At 46.2% G+C, this 20,465-nt stretch overlaps 1 protein-coding gene across 24 annotated transcripts in view; it reads right to left on the minus strand.

The window, feature by feature from the left end:
* Positions 1-20,465, minus strand: part of KIF1B (kinesin family member 1B) — a 2,119,562-nt gene that overhangs the window by 989,370 nt on the left and 1,109,727 nt on the right. For all 24 annotated transcript variants that reach the window (XM_069609972.1, XM_069609971.1, XM_069609973.1 and 21 more), the window contains one exon: positions 15,442-15,571. In XM_069609972.1, the coding sequence (XP_069466073.1) occupies positions 15,442-15,571 (130 nt within the window). The remainder of the gene's footprint in view (positions 1-15,441; positions 15,572-20,465) is intronic.

Consider the following 20,465-nt stretch of genomic DNA (forward strand, 5'->3'; position numbering starts at 1 on the left):
CAGGTAAGGGTACACTGGGATTGCCTCCCTGCGTAGGTGTGCCGCTACCATCGCCAGTACCTTGGTGAATACCCTTGGAGCTGAGGCTATACCGAAGGGCAGCACCTTGAACTGGTAGTGCTGACTGTCCACCTTGAAGCGCAAGAATCTTCTGTGTGCTGGGAACATGGAAATATGAAAATAGGCATCTTTCATGTCCAATGTTGCCATGTAATCGCCTCTTTTTAGGAGGGGGATTACCTCTTGGAGTGTAATGCAAAATGTATGGGGCTTGACATAGTTGTTTGCAGGGCGTTAAGTCTAAGACTGGGCGCATTGTCAGATCTTTTTTTGGCACAAGGAAGTAAGTTGAATAAATACCCTGGTTTACCTGGTTGCCCGGGACCAGTTCTATTGCGTCCTTTGCGAGAAGATTGACGATTTCCTCGAGGAGGATCTTTTGGTGGTCCAGGGAGTGTATTTTTTGTCTTGGAGGGTGGTTGCGGGGACGCTCCAACAGTTCGATGCAGTAACCCGCGGACACTGTGGACAGCACCCATCTGTCCGAGGTGATCCCTTCTCATGCTTGGGTGAAGGTGGAAATGCGCCTCCCTACTGGGGATGCATGGGAAGTGACACTGAGCGAAGCGTCACTGCTTGCTGGGAGGCGTACCGCCTCTACCTGGGCTGCCTCTCCCTCTACCACGGCCCCTCTTATTAACTCTGGTGTAACTTTGAGTAGTCGGTTGGTTTCCACCCCATGATGTACCCTGCCCCTGTGAGTAATTAGACCCCCTCTGTGAATTTTGGCCGTGTGAACAAAAATTATTATTCCCTCTTTGGTTCGTGGGTTTGTTAGTTAATTGTCCCAGGGACCTTAGGGTATCGTATTCTTCTTTGGCAGTTTTGAGTGCCTCCTCTACCACTTTCCCAAACAGGACATTCGGTTCCACCGGCATGTCGATAAGAGTAGCCTGGGTTTCGAGTTTGAACCCTGACCGTCTCAGCCAAGCGTGCCTTTTGATGACAGTGCTCTCTGCAATGAGCCAGTCTGCATTGTCTGCTGCGTCAAAAGTCGCTTTAAGAATGCACCCGGACATCGATCTACCCTCTGACGCAATCTGGGCTAACTGGCCCTTTAGTGGTTCTGGTGCGGAGGCAATGAGGGCAGCTACTTGCTCCCATTGGTGACAATTATAACTTGCCAGCAGAGTGGTGAAATTTGCGATTCTTGCCAGGTAAGCGGAAGTGGAAGCCACTTTCCTTCCTAGGCCATATATCCTCTTGCTCTCCTTGTCTGGGGGAGCTTCAGATGATGCTAGAGGTGTCCCCGGTCTTTTCCTGGTGGTAGTCACTACCAATGAGTCGGGCTTAAGCTGACCCCTTATGTAAAGTGGGTCGGAAAGGGCGGCCCTCAATAATTTTTAAATTCTGGGGTTGACTGCCCGGATGAGATTAGGGGTGAGGAGGGAGGGGTCAATTCTGCGTTGGATAGACTTCAGAATTGGTATGGCTTGGGCAATGTGTTAGGGAGAATTCTCATTGATGGCTAATTTCCCTCACCTAGTGAGTCCCCCCCAGCAGCTTTGCTGGAACTCTGGAGTTTATTTGTTTCCATTTGGTAACAGCGTGAGCTTTTCCCCCACTCTTACCTATGTTTTGCCATGTCTATTTCCTCTGTTTTTGTGTTTGTGGATTCTGGAGTACACCACTTCAGTAGCCCCCTTCTTTTGTGCGTCACACAGCACCTTCAGTGCAGTGGCACAGGGTTGTCTTTGAGACTTCCCACCGACTCCATTTCTGAGGCTGACTACCGTCCCCCAGAAAAGGGTAAAGTTGCCATTAACTTTACTTAGTCAATCTACCACAGGTCCAGTACACCCCATCTTCCATGGAGTACTAGAAAGGGTTACTTCGTATCCCTTTTTATCTGTACCTCCTATAGCATTGTTTAGCACTTTTAACATTTAGACTTGGCTGGTGGCAGTGGTATCTACCATATTTTTTCTACCGCGATTACATTAGATAAACGTGGTATTGTTTTAGGTCATTATATTAGCCTTGAACATAAACCTGCTTGACCAAATTGTCTTTCTCTTGGCTCTGGTCGGGTTTATTCGCCATTTCTTTTTGTTAAAGTCCTTCTTGCGTTTTACTTTGTGCGGCAAACCAGGTTTGCCTTCTTTGTTCAGTGTCTTTTGGCGGGCTTCTGCAGAGAAGCCATCCTCTTGGCGGCTGGGTGTCTAGGTGGGCTGAATGTGAGGGAGGGGTGTAGTCACCCCTCGCATAGGGTATCCTAGGAAACCCATGTCACACTTTGCCATGATTGGCTGAGGTGGTTGTCCAGGCTGGACAACCCCCCTGCTGGGTGATTGACAGCCAGGCTGTGTGAATGGGGGTTTTGCGCATAAAAGGCAGGTCTCTTGGGCTAGAAGTCAGTCGCCACTGGAACTACAAGGAACCGAAGAGAAGCGGAGAGAACAATGACTGCTGCAACTATCCTGTCCCGGTGAAGCCCTTCTGCAGTCTTGAGCTATCTACCCTTAGTCCACCAGAGAAGATCCAGTCCGGAGTCTTCTTCCCTTGAGCTTGGTGGGGATAACCGGCTCATCTTCTACAGCCAGAGGATCCCCTTCCTTGGTCAAAATCGCTGCACAATGCTGCAGTGGTCCGGATAGCCATCTGAAGAGCCTCTCCTGTTTTTAAGGAGCGCACCTTTAATTCACTGTCGCTGCTGCCGGCCTCATCCCTGTGTGGTGCAGACCCCCTTCAGATGTCCTCCTTCACCTCGAAGCTCCAGGAACCGTGGGTCTGCGGGAAATCAACAGGAACAACTGCCAGGGCACCAGCTGCACCATGGGAATATGGTACTGTGTTCTGCTTGAGGAAACAGGGTGAACCCCTTTTCTTCATCTCCAAGGCTTGCCCTTGTCTTCCCTCCTCCTTATAACTTTTTCTTCCAAACATTGACAATATCAAAGTACTCTTGGCTACGTTGAGTCGTGAACTGTCTGACTATGTGATCCTCGACAACAGGCCCCTGGTGTCACTTGACCCTGGCTCCGGCCCTTTGACTCTTGAACTCCTGTCAACGAGTGATTCTCCATTCTGTCTGCCCAACTATAATATTGCCTATGATTTTTGCCTCCAACTCCCTCTGGGTATCTCAGGTGCTAAGTGTATTTTTGCCCCGGTAGCATTTCATGTTACGGATACCGAACTGTCAAAAAGTGATCGCCTGTAAACGTTCCTCTGCCACCAAACGTCGAGATTTTAGTCTGAACTCTGAAGAAATACCTTCTTTGCCTTCCGAAAACTCCTCCCGGGGGACCGACAGAGATGGCGTGTACCCGTGCTTCTCCTTAGGCTTGGCGGAGGGCTCCGGTATTCCCCTTAGTCTATCTTTGGATTTCGATGGATCCTTGTCCTTTTCAGTAGGCCTCAGCGAATCCTTTGACTGCCGCCTATGAGCGTTGACCGAAAAAATTCTTGTGATGCATCTGGCAACGTCCTCCGCAGAAGGGAGATGTGTAGCCTCGGCCTGAAGTTGTGTAGGTTTTGGCTGAGCCGGGGCCTTGTCGGTGGATGCCTTCTTTGGCAGAGCCGGGACCTTGTCATCGGCGGACGCCTTTTCACGATGCGTCTCGACGGAACTTGGAATATTAGGAGTAGCGCCCTTTGTTTGAGTGCCCGGTTGCCAGGTGCATATGCGGCTGAGGGGAGGGCTGCCGATCGCGACGGTCGGCGGGCACAGCCGGAACCTCCGGTGTGCCTGTTGGCGCTGTGGTCTTCTTCTGGCCGGGGATTGTGTGCTTAGTGATTTGCAAATGTTCGTCTTTGTCGTCGGGGTGTATATTCCCCATAGCAGTGCCCGAGCCGTGCCTGGCAGGGCCGGGGACAAAAGACGCGGAGCAGCAGCAGTCCGTCGAAAGGTCAACCACCTCTGGGTCGAAGGTATGCTTGTCACTATTGCCCTCGTTGCACTCGGCGGTTGCGGCAGCGGGAGATGACTCGGCCTTTTACATCCTGTAGGCTGCCCACCGCTTGACACATCGCTCCTTCAATATTTTAGGACAGAGGAGCTTGCAAGCCGCACAACCTTCTTCGTTGTGATCGAAGGGGCAAGCAACGGTTACATCGTGGATGCTTATCTCTCCAAGGAAATTTGCCATTGCAAATGGGGCAAAAAGTAAATGGAGTCCTCTCCATAGCTGCGGATGGGGAAAGTGATGAAGACCAAAGTGGAAAGAGGGAGGACAGGGAAAGGCATTCTCAAATTTTACAGAAATGTCCACGTTGACCCTGCTTTCCCTACTGTGTAGGCCGGCTGGAAGACTCGCCAACTGGGTCGGCAGCAATGACTGGATCACTGTCCGTCAGAGGTCCGTTGAAAGTTTCAGCAGAGATCTGGAACAGCCATCGGAAGGAAGGACGGTCAGGGTGATCTTAAATATTATTATAATATATTCGACCAAAGGCCGATGGCAGTGTCTCGAAACGAGCTCCGTTTAAGGCAACCAGTATGCTGGGCAGAATAAAACAATCTGAGGGACCTTGACACGTGAGGGATTTTGGGTACACTTCACGTCACGTAGGGATAGTGTTACAGGCACGCCCATGTCGACGTCCCCTTTCGATTCTCGAAAGACAAGATGCAATACTCTGTGGTGACCACTGGATGTCGGACTATATGCACAGCTTGTGATTCTAAGCAGATTAACAAGCATCAGGACTGTCTTTACGCCAAAAAAGCCTCCTTTGTCCCATTCTGCAGTGCCAAGTCCTGATGGAGCATCTTCTGACCTGTTCCTGTGGGTCACCATTGTGCTAACCTGCTGCTATTTCAAAACCCCAACAGCTTGAGGGTTCTCTGTTAGTCTTGTGAGCTCGTCTGCATCACTGATTCCATCCTCCTCTAATCAGGGACACCAAACTTGCAGACCCTGATAATTGGAAAACCCAATTCTGGAATCCTCCAATGTACCCTCGTTCCAGGCACTTCAACAAAATCTAGCAGCCTTATTTGCATCATAGGGAGGAGGGGGAGAGTGGGGATCGGAGTCCTATCCCGTTGCTAGTTCTATTCTTGAGTACCTACCAGAGTCCCCATGCAGACGATTCTTGGCACAAGACCAAAATCGCCAGCTAGCAAATATTGTATTTCCCGCTGCAATTTTCCTTCACAGGTCTCTTAATTGAAACTTGATCAGATCTCGTGGGGTGTCATTAACATTGGCCCAACGAATGCCTCCTAAAACAGCTCAGCCACATAGATGGTAACATAGGTTATGTTATGTTACTTTGCATTTATATAGCGCCTTATGTACCATTGGTATAGTCTCAAGGCGCTGGTAAGTTGAACGCCCTCGGGAACCGAAGTTCAAGTAAGTAGAGAGAGTATAGAGATTCAAAGGTGCGTGTGAGCACCGTCTATGTGTGCATCTGGTGTGGCATTCGTATTCGTGTAATAGCTGCTTCTTAGCTTTAGGTGTGGTGGTTGGCAGATCAGGCTTATGTTGTGTTCGTTCTGGGGGGTTTATTCAGATCGTTTCTGGCTGCGTTAGGCCTGAGGAGAACGCCTGGCTGGATGGTGTGTAACCAGCAGTGTTTAGTTAGAGTGATGTGGAGTTTGAGGCTGATGTTAGTATGAGAACATCTATACCGAATGGTGTCATAGTATCTTTGTGTTCTAATTGAGTGGTGGTGTGAAGAAGAGAGCAAGCGTGGTGATGCGACATGATTGTTTATATGGTCTTTCAAATGTTCTAAGCACTCTAAACCATTCCATGTATGTCGCATACTTCTATGCGCTCCAATCTGTTCCATGGGCTCCAATCCGTTATATGCACTCCAATCCTTTCCACGCACTCCAACCCGTTCCATGCTCTAAAGTTCGTTCCATGTACTCTAATCTGTTCCATGTATCCGATCCGGTCGGTGTATTCCAAGTTGATTTATGCACTCCATCCACATATTTCACCCATACCTTTCACTTATTATACCAGTTCTTTCCATATACTTCACCCATTCATTGCACATATTTCACCCTTTCCATCCACATAAGTCGTCCGTTCCATCCTCATACATCACCCATTCCATCCACATACTTCCCTGTTCCATCATCTAGGCATTCGTCCGCTCTAGGCACTCGTCCTCTCTGCGCACCCATCTGCCCTGGCGCTCCTCTGCTCTTACGTGCTACTCTGCTCTTACGCACTCATCCGCTCAGCACACTCCTCCGTTCTTACACATTCTTCGTTCTTACACACTCGTCAGCTCTGCATATTCGTCCGTTCTGCACACTCGTCCGCTCTGCACACCGATCCGCTGCGTGCACCTACCCACTCCGCATGTCCGTCTGCTCTTACACATCCGTCTGCTTTTACGCGTCCGTCCGCTCTTACACACTCATCCGCTCTAGACATCCATCTGCTCAATGCATTCATCCACTCAGTGCACTCATCCGCTCTACTCACACATTTGCTCCACGTACCCATCCGCTCCATGCACCCATATGTTCCACGCACTCATCCGCTCCACGCTCTCATCTGCTTTTTGCACTTAACTGCTCTACACAGTTCTTCGCTCTTATGCACTCATCCGCTCTATACACTCATCCGCTCTACACATTCATCTGGTCTTATTCGCTCATGCAGGTCTACATACTCCTCTGCTCTTACGCATTCATCTGCTCCATACGTTCATCCGCTCTATACAGTCATCTGCTCTACACACTTGTCAGCTCTACGCAATTGTCCGCTCTAAGCACCCTTCCACTCTACGCATTTGTCCGCTCTACACACTCATCCGCTCTATAAATTCATCTGCTCTATGGACTCCTTCAGGGTAACACACTCCTTCGCTCATACACACTAATCCGCTCTACAGGCTCATCCGCTGTATACAGTCGTCTGCTCTACACACTCTTCCGCTCTACGCAATCGTCCGCTCTATGCATTCATCCGTTCCACGTGCTTCAACCATTCTACTGATTTCGTGCGCTCTACTCGCTTCGTTTATTCAACATGCATTATCGGTTCAGGCCATGTCACTTGCTATATGCACTGGATCAGTTCCATGCTCTCTGTTTCATGCACTGCACCCGTCTCATGTACTTGAATTGTTTATTCTGTACTTCCCATTTATGCCATGCACTCATACATTCCATGTCATCGGTCTGTGTACTCATCAGTCTCCTGTATTCATCTTTCCATTGTCTTCTCTTTATTCATTTCCATAATTTTGTTCATATAAAGGGCAAAGAAAATATGCAGCTCGCAGTTATAGGTTAAAGCGGTCATATTTCCATGGGCACATTCTAAAACCGATTCTAAACTATCTACACTCTATATCTACACTTCTTAATTAGCAACTAAGAACTGTTGATTACTTGGTTGGATTGATGTACAGTCTCTCTTAGGGGCAAACTCGCTGTTCCATGTTATTTTTCTGAAATCAGTATTTACCTGCTTTGTAGATATTTCTTTTATGCACAACTTTTTATATACGGTATATTTTCAGTAGTATACTGTGTGTACATTCCTTTATTGTGTTTAAGCTGCACCTTACTAGCAACCCACTACCTCCTGAGTGAAGCCCTATTGCTCTACAGTTACCACTGTGATTCACAAGTAACTTCCTTGAAAACCATAACAGGCCGATATCCTTATGCCCTCACTAGAGGACGTTTGGAAACTCTCTCAACAGAAATACAGTTTAGGACATTTAACTTCACAGGATTCATTTTGTATAGATTAACTTAATACAGGGGCTTAAATCGAGGGTTTGCCACCAACCAGGAGCCCCACAGAGCCAGCCATGATAGGAGACTCAAACAGGGCAAACAAGAGGTACACTATTATTTTTCATACCAGGATCGAAACAATTTGCAGTGATATCAGAGTGGTGGCTAGTCAATCTTTACCTACCTTCACCCCCCTCAATGTACCTTATCTGCCCAAGTCCACTTAGTCTTCTTTTCCTTTGTTCTGTGAAGCTGATATTCTGGGTGCTATTCAGCACCTTAAATCAGCCTCTCCGGCTGACACTATTCCACTTACTCTGCTTAAAGACATCTCAGGTGAAGTGATCTCTCATATTACTGCGGCAGTTAAAGCCTTGTTTCTAGAGGGACTTATTCCCAGTCCACTGAAACATGCTCTGGTGATACCTCTGCTAAAAAAAACAACTCGCTGGACCCAGGGATGCTCGAACATCTTCGCCCCATTTCTCTTCTTCCTGTTCTAATGAAGGCCCTTGTCTCCCCCGCTGTTGTCTTCCTTTTTGGAATCCTCTGGGTGTTTTGACATCTTTCATTCAGGCTTTCGTCCAGGAAGGGGCACAGAGTCGGTTTTAAATTCTGTATTAGTCTACCTGGCCCACCTAGTTGATCAGGGCGGAATGGGAGCGGTACTTCTGTTGGATTTATCCGTGTCATTCGACATGGTTGACCACTCCATACTTATCTCCCGGTTGTCGGATGCTGGGATATCCGACCAAATCCTAAACTGGCTCTCGGCCTTCCTGGCTGATGGTTCTCAATCTTTCTCCTTCCCCCTTTCTGCTCTGAACCAGTAAGGCTTACCTGTGGGGTCCCTCTGGGATCCACACTTCACCTATACTTTTTAATATATATCTTAGATGCCTCCTTCTTATTCGCTCACACAGATTTAGATATTATTCCTACGCCAATGATATGCAGTTGGTTCATCTGGATCTTTCTCGCAAGGACACTGCATCTCGGCTGAGGAGTTGCCTTGAGGATCTCTGAGATTGGATGGCGCTCATCTCCCTCAAATTGAATGGGAATAAGACAGATGTCCTTGTAGTGGGCACCACCTGCCCCCTGTCTTTTTGGACCCCTGTCTTTTGGCCCACCTCTCTTGGCCAGTTTCCTCTTCCCTCCGCTACTGTGAAAAATCTGGGGGTTAAGTTAACCTCTTCCCTCTCAATGGCTGAACAGGTTGCGGCTGTCAGCAAATCTGGTCATTTTAAACTTTGTGTGTTGAGGAAGGTTCTTCCTTTCATTCCTACCCAATTTCATGTTCCAGTGGTTGCCACGCTGGTTCTCAGCGTGGTCGACTACTGCAATTCCCTCTATTTTGGCCAACCAGTCTATCAGATAAATAGACTCCAACAGCTTCAAGATGACGCGGCTAGAGCAATTCTTGACCCACCTCCAAAGGCTCACATGTCCCCAGTGCTCAAACAATTGCATTGGCTTCCGGTGGAGAAGCGGATTTTGTTCAAGTCACTGTGCATTGTTCACCGTGCCTTCTATAAACAGGGAGCGGAAAACCTCCAGGAAATAAATGGTCTCAATATTTTCCCTCATGCGCTCTCCGGTCTCAGTCTGCTCTCCTGATTTTGGTTCCATGGGTCAGACTGTCCCGGACCAGAGGACATGCTTTTTCTGTGGTGGCTGCAAGGTCCTGGAATAAACCTCTGCTTACTTTGCAAGCCATTGTTGGCCATCTTTCTTTTCGACGCTCACTTAAAACATTGCTGTTTTAGGTACTCTGTGCTGCTGATCTTCCTGTGCCCTTATCGCCAAGATGCCCTTGGGCGATTGTGCACTGTATAAATAAAGTTAACATAACATAACCATGACCCAGAGGGGCATAACGTGTTTCAGAAGGAACATACAGTGTACAAGTCTCTCACAAGGCAAAAGTTGGGGAATCCAACCAGGAAGCTGTTGTAAAGGTCCGGGTTCAACGCTGCCAAGGGGTGCATGTACCAGTTGCGCAAGTAACGTGGTGAGGTTGAGAGTGATGTGGTGGATCACACAGTGGGCAGGTCACTGAACGGAACGTTGCTTGCATAAGGGCACACAGAAGCAGGCGCAGCGTGAGAGGTCCCATGACAGAACGCAATTGTTAGGCAGAAACCTGTGCAGTTCCCTTAGGGACCACTGCAAAAGATTTAAGACTACAGGTGTTGGCAGTAAACCCACTTGGTAGCAGTCTGTACCACCCAGATTTACCTGGTAGCTGTGGCTGAGCAGTCAGACTTCCCTCAAGAAGAGTTAGGCAGTATGCAAAGTATACACAATAGGCACTCAGATACAATAATACAAGCAAACACTGACCAGAGCTTTGGTATCAAAGTATATAATTATTTATTTAAAAACACACAGTTGAAACACTCCAGCACTCTTATTGTAAGATATTCTAAACACAGTTACTATTGTAATATATACACCCCTTTTTCCTTATCAGATAAATCACAGTAAAACACCACTTATTTTCATACAGAGGTGAGCGCTTAACTAGATTGCACTCTAATAAGTTTGTGAGAAAGGGAGGGAAAAAGACAGATTATGGAAAGGTACACCACTCTAAGATTCAGGAACACTGTTAGCAAGGCAGAAGAGCAAAAGTCACTGGTGAGCCAAAGTCCAAAGGCTGGGCCCACCCTTAGAGAGAACAGAGCACAAATGCGCCCAAGATCACACAGTTACACTAGGCTTAGAAAGTCTTGCAGAGGGTTCAAAAAGAGTTTAGAGAGGCTTTAGAAAGTTTAGCCAGGGTGTCCCAGACTAACCCAGGTTCGAAAGCCGGGGGCTAAATCTACCCCGTACAGTCGGTAGCAAGGGAAGCCAGGCGGGACACGGTACCTTAAATGGGAAGGATCCTCCAGCGATAGCAGTTGTTCCTGGTAGTGGGTGCAAGTTGCGGCGTCGTCCAGGGGAAGAGAAGATCTCGACTTGGAGGAAAGATGAAGGTCGTTGCACTACCAGGGCAGAAACCAGCCGCGGAGTTTTCCGGTTAAAGGTGGTACCTTTGTTTCGCGGTCGTGGTAAAACGTGGTATCCCGGTTGCCGGGGTGCTTGCCACGGGCAAGGCGGCCACGAGGTACGTCGGGAAAGCGAAAAGACGGTGAAACTGGTTATCCCCACCAGTCAAAGGAAGAAGACTCTCCGGCGGGAGATCTCCTCTGTCGTTGGGAAAAGTGGTGAGGCAGTCCAGCAGGGCTCCACCGGTGGTGGTGTCGTGGCAGGTCGGCTCAGCTTCTCCCTCATCGGATTCTTAGGTCCTGTGGTGACTTCTGAAGTTCCAGTCCCCAAAGCCCTGCTTTTATGCAGCAAACCCCCATTCACTCAGCCTAGCTGTCACTCAAACATGCTAAGTGGTGAGCCGGCCGGCTCACCACTTGGGCCAATCAGGATGGAGTGCGACTTGAGTTGCCTAGGCAACTCAGTCCAGGGTGCCTACATTTCCCTCCACCCCTCCTAAGTACCCCAGACAGAGTGGCACCACTTTGGAGGGCTTCTGTGGAGAAGCCCGCCAAAAAGTGGAACAAAGGGCTCGACTTGGGTTGGAGTCACAGAAGAGAACACAAACGCCATTTTAGAATCAAGTTTTGGCAAAAAATACCAACCGGAGAATTAATATTAATTAAATAAACCGGCGGTATTTTCGAGGCTACCGTAAATAATTAAAGATAGTAGCCTAAAACAATGGGAAATCCCATAGGAAAATATTCGCGGTTGAATATAAAAAGTAGTATCCACTGCCACCAGCCAAAACTCGATCAGGGGGGACGGAGAGGTGCCCCCTCGACTAACAGACCCCGGGGCAATTGAATTGCAATATGATGGTTTGTACTGGTTCTGTTCAGAATTTAAGACTAGTAAAGTCAAAGGTGACTTTACATGCCCAGGGTATGGAGTCTATACTGGGGGGTCACTATGACACCCATGTGTCACTGCACTGAGGGTGCTGTGTAACACATCACAAAAACACATGAAGCCCTATGGAGTAAAATACCCCATAGCCCATTAAACACATCTAGATTCAAAGAAACACACTCAAATCATGTCCAAGAGTGAGGGTTAAAGAGTCTCACTCTTGGCAGGAGAAAAAAAATAAACCCCAAAAATCCAGCAAAGCTGCTGGGGGACTCACTAGGTTAGGAAATTCAGCCTAAACAGAGAATTCTCCCTAACAGCAATGAAGGGTGGTGCTTCGGGTGTATTAAGGGGCAGTTCTATAGAGCGGGCACCGGTTGGCGGCCCAAGGGGCTTTAGTGGGTAACGTGGTACGGAGGCATTTGAGAAATATGTGAAGAGTAGAAAAGCCATTTTCTTGTAGGCCCACGTTGGGAATGCATTTCTCGCAGAAAGCTCATAATAAAAGAGCTGCAGGCCATTGTGCGACAAGCTTGTATTGCTTGGACATTGCCCGTTGTCTGCAATGTTGTATGTATTGGCACTCGAGCCCTTAGCGGTGTACCTGCACCAGCAGTTCCTAGAGGCAGGTATCTGGGTTGGTAATACTAGACACCTAATAATATTATATGCAGATTACGCCTTCTTGTACCAGGGGGAGCCACAACACAACTTACAGTTAATTATGGAGGTACGAGACAACTTTGCAAAAAGTTTCTGGTATATCTTTGAGCAGAGAAAACTCTTGCCTATTCCCACTGGCGGGGCTTCGTGGGGTTGCAGTTACAAATTTATTAGAGCTGAGGATAAGGTGGCATGTGGAATCTTTCAGATACTTGAGTAATCATTATGCACACGCCCAAAGGAATGCATTTACATAACACATCTGGGGTGGTGAAAGGGCCGAGGAAGTCAATGACGTTCTGGGCCAGGCTCCCATTGCCGCTGATAGGCAGGGTGGCCATCACAAAAATGATTATTTCACCTAGATTTTTATACTTCTTTACCAATGTGCATCATTATATCAACGTTTTCTTCTTCCCCCTGATAGACTCGATTAGGGGATTCCTATGGAGCTCGTCCCGCCACAAAATTGCTTTTGCAACACTGTGCCTATCCTATGGGGAGGGAGGCGTGCACCTTCCAAACCTGGAATGATACTATCTGGCAGCAGCACTCAGTTTTGTTGTGAAGTGGTTTTCAGACGCTGACACATCTGAGTCGCTGTTGCTACAGAAGATAGTGGCACCTGCCCACCTTAAAGAAGTGCTGTGGATACCATTGGGCTGTTTGAACACTACGCCCGCTCTAATTACACTGCGGAGGAAGGTGTGGCTTTGTATGCTGAAAATCCTGAAGATTGACTCCCCGTAATCGCCTAAGGTCCCGCTAGTGGTGGATGTATGCAGGAATGAGGAGGAGCTAGGGGTTGCACAGCGTTGGGAGGGCTGGGGTGTCTCTGCATGGGGCGACATGTACGAGAATGGTAAATTTAAAGAGCTGGATACTATAACTGAACAAACTGGGTTGCCCAAGGGTCGATTCCTGCGATACTTGAGGATAGCAGGCGTGGCTAGGCAGAAGTGGTCTGGGTGGCCCGAAGAACAGGAGGCAACTCCAATGCTGGCTCTGATGTACTCTTGAGGATGGATGGAGGTCGGTGTCCAGACTCTATGCTGGTTTGGCCAATAGACCCAACCCGCAGAGTTCCAGGTTAAAGACGTGCTGGAAGACCAACAGGGGAGTGGACATAGGAGAGAGGGAGTAGGAACGCATATTGGGCTTCCCCCCGGAAAGTGTCTAGGAATCCCCGTTTTAGATTGGTCCAAATGAATGTGCTGTATCGTACCTATATGACACCTATATAATCAACCAACATGTCCCTGGTGTGGTGGTATTGGTGCAGACTTGAGCCACATGTTTTGGGGCTGCACAAACGTGCATGGTTTTTGGTCCCGCATTGAACAAGCATGCAGAAAGGCGGGGGTTATGCAGTACACCTGGAGCCCAAAGGAGTGCCTGATGTGAGCGTACCCCAGGAACAGTAAGCATAACCATGTGATAAAGTTCATGGACATGGCATACATTTTGGCTAAACGGTGCATAGCCATGGCCTGGAAGACAAAGGGAAGGCTGCTATACTCTCAATGGTTTAGGGATTTTTTGGGATTTTGAGACCTGCGCTCAGGCTGAGACCAGGGTGTGTTTCAGGACAGCATGAACCCTAGATGAGACTGCAAGGCTATCCTTTGATTCCTGGATGTATTGATTTGGGATATTTTCCACCCATCGGACGACATGCCACAGTGAATTACATGCTGCCTCTTAGGATGCTACATTGTTAATGGGTCTCCCTCAAATCCCTGTGTCTGAAGTGCAACCCAACATCCCTGGCCAGAGTCAGAACATGCTCAATATGAACCCTACGAAACTCAGAGGTCCCCGGAAGACACGCTGTCCCAGACTGAACTACTGATATGCTAATACCTAGCTCACATGCATGGAAGTTCTATATGTTACTGTTTTGTTGATTAACTATGTTCATTTGGCTCTCATAGACGCTCATTACACAGAATGTAAGTGTAAAATGCAAGGAAAATCATGCTTAAATATGCATGTGTCAATGTAGGAGTATAAATGCCAATAAAAAGAGTTAAAAATAAAATGTATTCTTGAACATTCAGCAGAAACAGCGTGCAGAAATGTTGCACGGCTAAAATTTCCCAGGAGAACGCAGCCCGAGCGAAGTCACTCTAAGAGATACTTTCGAGGCCAATGAGCTAGGCACCCAGCTCATTGGCCTCGAAAGTATCTCTTAGAGTGACCAAGTGGAATTGGCAGAGAAATAGAAATAAAATGCAGTTAATTAAACTCCAGCCACAGTGTGGTATTGTTTTTCAGACTACACTTGGCAGCAAGGCATGAGAAGGGAACTGTGGGGCCAGAGCATTGGGGTAGAGGTTATGGGGCACATGGCAGAGAGCCTATCAGAGGAGAGAGGTTTCAGTGTCACTAGGGTACAACATTGTACAGTATCCTCGCGGATGTCCACGGGGCACATCATTGGCCAGACTCAGTGTGAATGTCTCGCACCTTGCCATCTCAAGCCATTTTTTTATATCAGGCACTGGCAAACAAGTGTTTTTGACCGATCAGCACAATCAGGTAATTGAGGGGCGGCGTGGGAAGATTTGTGATATCACTGGGTAAGAAATAGTCTACCCAATCTAGGTCACTTGACATATACATACATACTTATAGGGGACTGACGTAGTTCCACCAATAAGCTCCTGGAACTTGCCCTGAAAATGTAACTAAAATATTGCATGATTATTTTGTAATTTGGGTATAAAATGTTTAGCCGCAGTGGGCGGCGTTGACTGCTCATTTAATTCAGTTCAGTTCCACTGGGCTGTCTGAATCGCGCTTCCCAGTTGTTTGGGTTCAATACATTTGCATTACTTCTTGCTTGGTGTAGGCTCTGTTTTTGGATAGTTTTCTTTGTTCCTGTGACTACTTTTACCAGAGGTCCCCTGGTACAAAGCAGTGAAATTAGGAACTTCTTGCCAAAGGAGACCTTTGATATTGCAGCATGACATATGCCTGAAAGTGGGAGGTAGACAGCAGATTGGCTCATTAATGACTTCATTATGTCTCATAGCTCAGGTGTGCAGGTCCAGTGTGCTACAGCCTCCATGCCCGATTTGGTGCCCCTCTCTTTACCCAACATTGGAAAGCAACATATAGCCTCATGTCTGCTTCCAACACAGTGCATCCTGGAAGGCACTTACCCAACTCTGCTAGCCTGTTGATCTCTTCGGGTGGCGAGGTGAGCTCTGAACTCTGACCCTGTCCTTCCACAATGCGAAGTTCTTCCTGGGATATGCCCGAGTGACTCAATGGAACGGAAGTGAAGTCTCTCTGAACAATATAAGAAAGAAAGTAGTTACGCCAGGTCAGCGTTAAGACAATTAAAGCAAGCTCTTTACTAGTTAACACACATCAGTCCGTTCGTCTTTCATTCAGCAAATCCAAATGTACACACCATCCTATCCCAATATGCCACTGAGAATCAGCCGAATGTATGGCAAGCAAAATCAACAGTGTAGAAGGAAAACTCTCAGAGTGACAGTTCTTCAATGTACCACTCATGATCACTGTTCTGCATTTTGTGGCACTTCCTGCACCTGTTGCCCACTTACTGACATTCCCCAATTCCCACCTTTTGCCATGCCCTGATGCACACTTTTTGCAAAGACTGAATCTCCACTTTATTTTATTTTTTATTGTTTATAAAACCTTTACAACACAAAAGAAAGAAATGTTTACATTTCATCACATCTAATGTATCATCAGCATAAAACCGACATTAATAACAAGATAGTCACATACATTTTAAAACATTAGAAGTAAAGAATCAGAACTAAAGAAAATGCAAAACAAAGCAAAAGGTATAAAACGAGTATCCGTGTATATAATTTTGCGTGAAATATATAAACTTTCACAATTAATATTTCACATACATTTAAAAGGTTTAACAGGGTGTTAATAATTCCTTAATTTGAATTCAATAGATTTAAAAAAGACAGCTACAGCTAAGGTGTAATGAACATTGTCACCGTACAGACATCTACGCACCACCAATGGCTAGAGAGTAACAGTTTTCCTAGATAGCTCATCCTCATATCGTTGAGTGCTGGACAGTTCAGAATCAGATGTCGAGTTGCCTCTATGTCTTTATTCTTACAAAACCTACTCCCGGAATCTGCAACTGTGATCAATCCTCTCCACAAGAGGATTTCGTTGGTTGGTAAAATATTCCACCGAAATGTGAGGAATATTGATCTATGCAAATTATTGGGAAATCTTACCAAATAGGACAGCAATGTTCCCCTTTTTTTGTGTTCATTGTTTAGATGAATCACTGATGGATAACTGCGAAATTAGTCTGTTGTGTCAATCCAGTCTTTGTCATAAATAATCTTTAACCTTTGTAGGGTTAGCCATCAAAACTTCAGAGTTCAAGATGATCTTTTGCAAAATATTTTCACTTGACACACAGAGTTGAGCAGTAGTATAATTAATGATTTTCCCTATGAGACTTTGGTTCATGCACATATTCAAGTCTTCATACAAGGAAGCAGAGACTGGTAAAAGCTATTTTCTGTATAAAGATAGTACCTTACAATCTACCCGTGCTCGGATTGAAATTAAACCTAGCTAAAATCTTATAGCTGCAAGAGGAACACCATTTGGTACCCCCAAAAGCCTCTGCCAAATCCTAGCCTCTGCCAAACCCAACCATTTAGGAAATACATGAAAGTAAAGTTCCTGCTCATACATACGTTTTGGTATTACTTTCCATTCATAGAACTTTAATGCAGGATTTATCATTAATAGCAGATTTTTGGTGTAGAGTTTGTCTTAAATTACTATAGCCGGGGGTGGCCGATATAGAGTAGCCCAGATATGTCATATCAGATGCCGATTTAATCGCGGTTTTCTCCCAAGACCACATATGGGCCCCCTTTTCTTACTTTTTGTAAGTGCAAGAATCTTTGTTTTCTTTTGACCAAAAGGCCATTATCACAAGTGAAAGATGAAAACGCAGAGAGCAGCCTTTTTAGACCAACACAGGAGTTGTCGAACAATAAGTCGTCTGCATAGGCTAAACCAAGGCACCTTGGTTTAGCCTATGACAAAAGCGTGACAAAGCGTGACAAAAGCATAGCCGGACTCAGATAATCATTTACCTCTGATACATATAAATTAAATAATCAAGCTGGAAGGATACATCCCTACCTTAGACCAGAGGGAGTGGGGATGCAACTAGACATAGCTCCCTCTTTATTCAGCCTAACCTCAATACTAGATTTCTCATGAAGCCCTATTAGTTTTAACAGGCCGTTAGGTATACCCCAACCAACCCACTTTCCCCATAATCTTGACCGATCAACACGGTCAAAAGCAGAGGACAGGTCAACAGATGCAACATACAGGCAACCAACAGAAGTGGGCCAGGCAGATTCCTGGATGGTCCTTAAAACAAGGCCATTAAGATTTGTGTAATGTGCTTTGCGGAAGCCCTACTGGAATCTGGATAGCCTATTAGAGGTGCAAGCCCACGTTTCAAGATGTTGAAGTAGTAAAGATGCAAAGATTTTGCTATTTACATCTAATAGTGAGATTGGTCTATAATATTTTTGATCAGATTTCGCGCCTTTCATAAAAATAGGGACAACGTGGGCAGTCTGCTATGATTTAGGAAAGGTTTTGGAAGCAATAACACTCTCGAAGAGAATGGCCAAAGCATTCGCCTAGTTGGGTGGTCTTTCTTTAGAGCGCTGTTAGTAAAGCCACTGGGTCCAGCGGCTCTAAATGATTTACATAAAGTCATCAATTCATACACCTTATTCACTTCAACTGAGATGAACAAGTTACTTCTTACCTGGTAACGTTCTTTCGATGGGATGTTCCTCCGACATATTCCTTATCTTTGATATACGTTTCCAGCTTGCTGGCCTCGTACATTTTGTTTCTGTAGAGGACGCTGCACGTCGACGTCCGCCGAGTCAATGTCCCTCGACGGCCACCGTATCGGCCCCAACGTCACCATGCCCATAAATAGACACGCGCTGCGTCCGTTGCTCAGTTCCGTTTTGTAGTATAAGAAAAGACATGCCTGAATTGGTTAGTAACCTTGAAGGAGCGAAAGCTGCAACCACAAGGGAAGTTATCACTGTGGGGATGGATGGGAGGGGCGATAAGGAATACGTCGGAGGAACATCCCATCGAAAGAACGTTACCAGGTAAGAAGTAACTTGTTCTTCGAAAGGATTGTGTCCTCCGACGTATTCCTTATCTTTGATAGACTCCCATAGCAGTGGTACGTAATTGGAGGAGGGAGTGATGGTGCTATGTATCCCTTTAGGGATGGACCGAGTGTAATACGGCCTTGCCAAATCTGGTCTCTTCAGCAGTGGAGGAATCCAGATTGTAACATTTTGTGAATATATGTGCGGACGACCATGTGGCAGCCGCACATATGTCCCGGACCGGTAGCCCTCTCTGGAGAGCCGAAGAAGCTGCGATACCCCTGGTTGAATGAGCCCTGAGGTTTTGGGGTGGCTCTTTCCCTGCTAGTCTATAACATTCCAGGATGGCCAAGATAATCCACCTGGAGATGGTTTGTTTTGTTATGGGTAGTCCCAACTTGTGACCTGAGTATCCTACAAACAGCTGGTCTGCTTGCCTGATCCTAGCCATTCTGCTGATGTAAAAGCTGAGAGCTCGCCTAGGGTCCAGCCTGTGTAGCCTTTGCTCCTCTTTCCCCGGATGGGGAGGAGGGTAAAATGAAGGCAAGGTCATTTTCTGAGTAATATGGAATTCAGAAACCACCTTTGGGAGAAAATTAGGCTTCACCTGGAGGACAACCTTGTCCTTGTGGAAGATTGTATGTGGGGGTTTACAGGAGAGAGCTTGTAGCTCACTCACCCTCCTAGCAGATGTTAGTGCTACAAGTAGGACAGTTTTAAGTGTGAGAAATCTCAATGCGCAAGAGTGAAGTGGCTCGAATGGAGTGCCCATTAAGAAGTTTAAGACTAAATTTAAGTCCCATAATGGAACCTCGAATGGTTTTGGAGGGTAAACATTAGTTAGACCCTTGAGAAATTGTACCACTAGAGGAATTTTGAAATACGATGGTTCCTCCGCAGTGCGCTTGAAGATAGAAAGCGCTGCGAGATAGCCTTTTACAGTGCCAACTTGAAGGCCTGAGTTTGCCAAGTAGAGTAGAAACGATAACACCGTTGGTGTACCACATGAAAAAGGGTCGATATTCTCTTCTCTACACTAGCTGCAAAACTTGTTCCAATGGCAGCGGTATAAAGACTTTGTTGCTGGTCTTCTGGCCGAAAGCAACATCTCCATGACGTCATCAGGGAGATCCCAATCCTTGTACCTCAACCTTTCAGAAGCCAAGCGTGAAGGTTGAGGGTTCTGGTGTCTGGATAGAGAACCTGACCTCCTGTCAGGACCTCACAATTTGTATCTCACATTGGCAAGGTTCCTTGGAGAATAGGGTGTTTCAAATGCTATTCAAAGAAAGTTAGAAGGGGATGTTGTTGAAGTATTTAATGAATCCTTTTTAGCTGGTTCATATTTCCTTAACTCACTTTCATGTAGAAAGATGAAACACTCCCAAGCCAAGATGGTGGAACACTTTCCCAGCAGTGATTGGTTTATTCTGATGCAGGCAGCATTGTGTAGTCATTTAGAATGTTCCTGACAATTCTAAACTGCCTTTCATTAAAGTTTTTCATCTGGTTAGGTCATGTAATTTTTAGCTCCAGTAAATTTAAGTATTAGTTACAATTTACTAGTCTAGAATCTTTTGTAGTTGTTAAATCTAATTTTAAAAGCAAAGAGGCAAGAAAGAAGTTCAAGAAATATAAAGTTGAAGATTTCCACCAGAACCTGTTTGCTGGGCAGCTGAAGCTTTAAAAGAAGAACTGAACTAAGCTAAGTTTCTTTTTGTTTAAAAGGAAGAAGATTCAAAGACTTTAAATTTGAAGACGATATTAGACATCTTTTATGCAGTGCAAATTTATGTAAAAGGAAAAACTATTTGTTTAAAATAATAGAAAAAAAAAGTTTCTTTTTGATGTTTAAAGGGTTTTTTGACATTAACTAGGCGCGCGGATCTATTTCGCCGAGTTACTAATTCTAATTCTTGTTTTCTATCCCTCTAAATATAGTTCTATGTTTTAGTTCGTAGCGCATTGCGTCCATCGTATTTTTTGCAGCGCGGTTAGAA

The sequence above is a fragment of the Ambystoma mexicanum genome, chromosome 8 (genome assembly GCF_040938575.1).
Source record: "Ambystoma mexicanum isolate Mex_15411 chromosome 8, UKY_AmexF1_1, whole genome shotgun sequence".
Lineage (NCBI taxonomy): Eukaryota > Metazoa > Chordata > Amphibia > Caudata > Ambystomatidae > Ambystoma > Ambystoma mexicanum.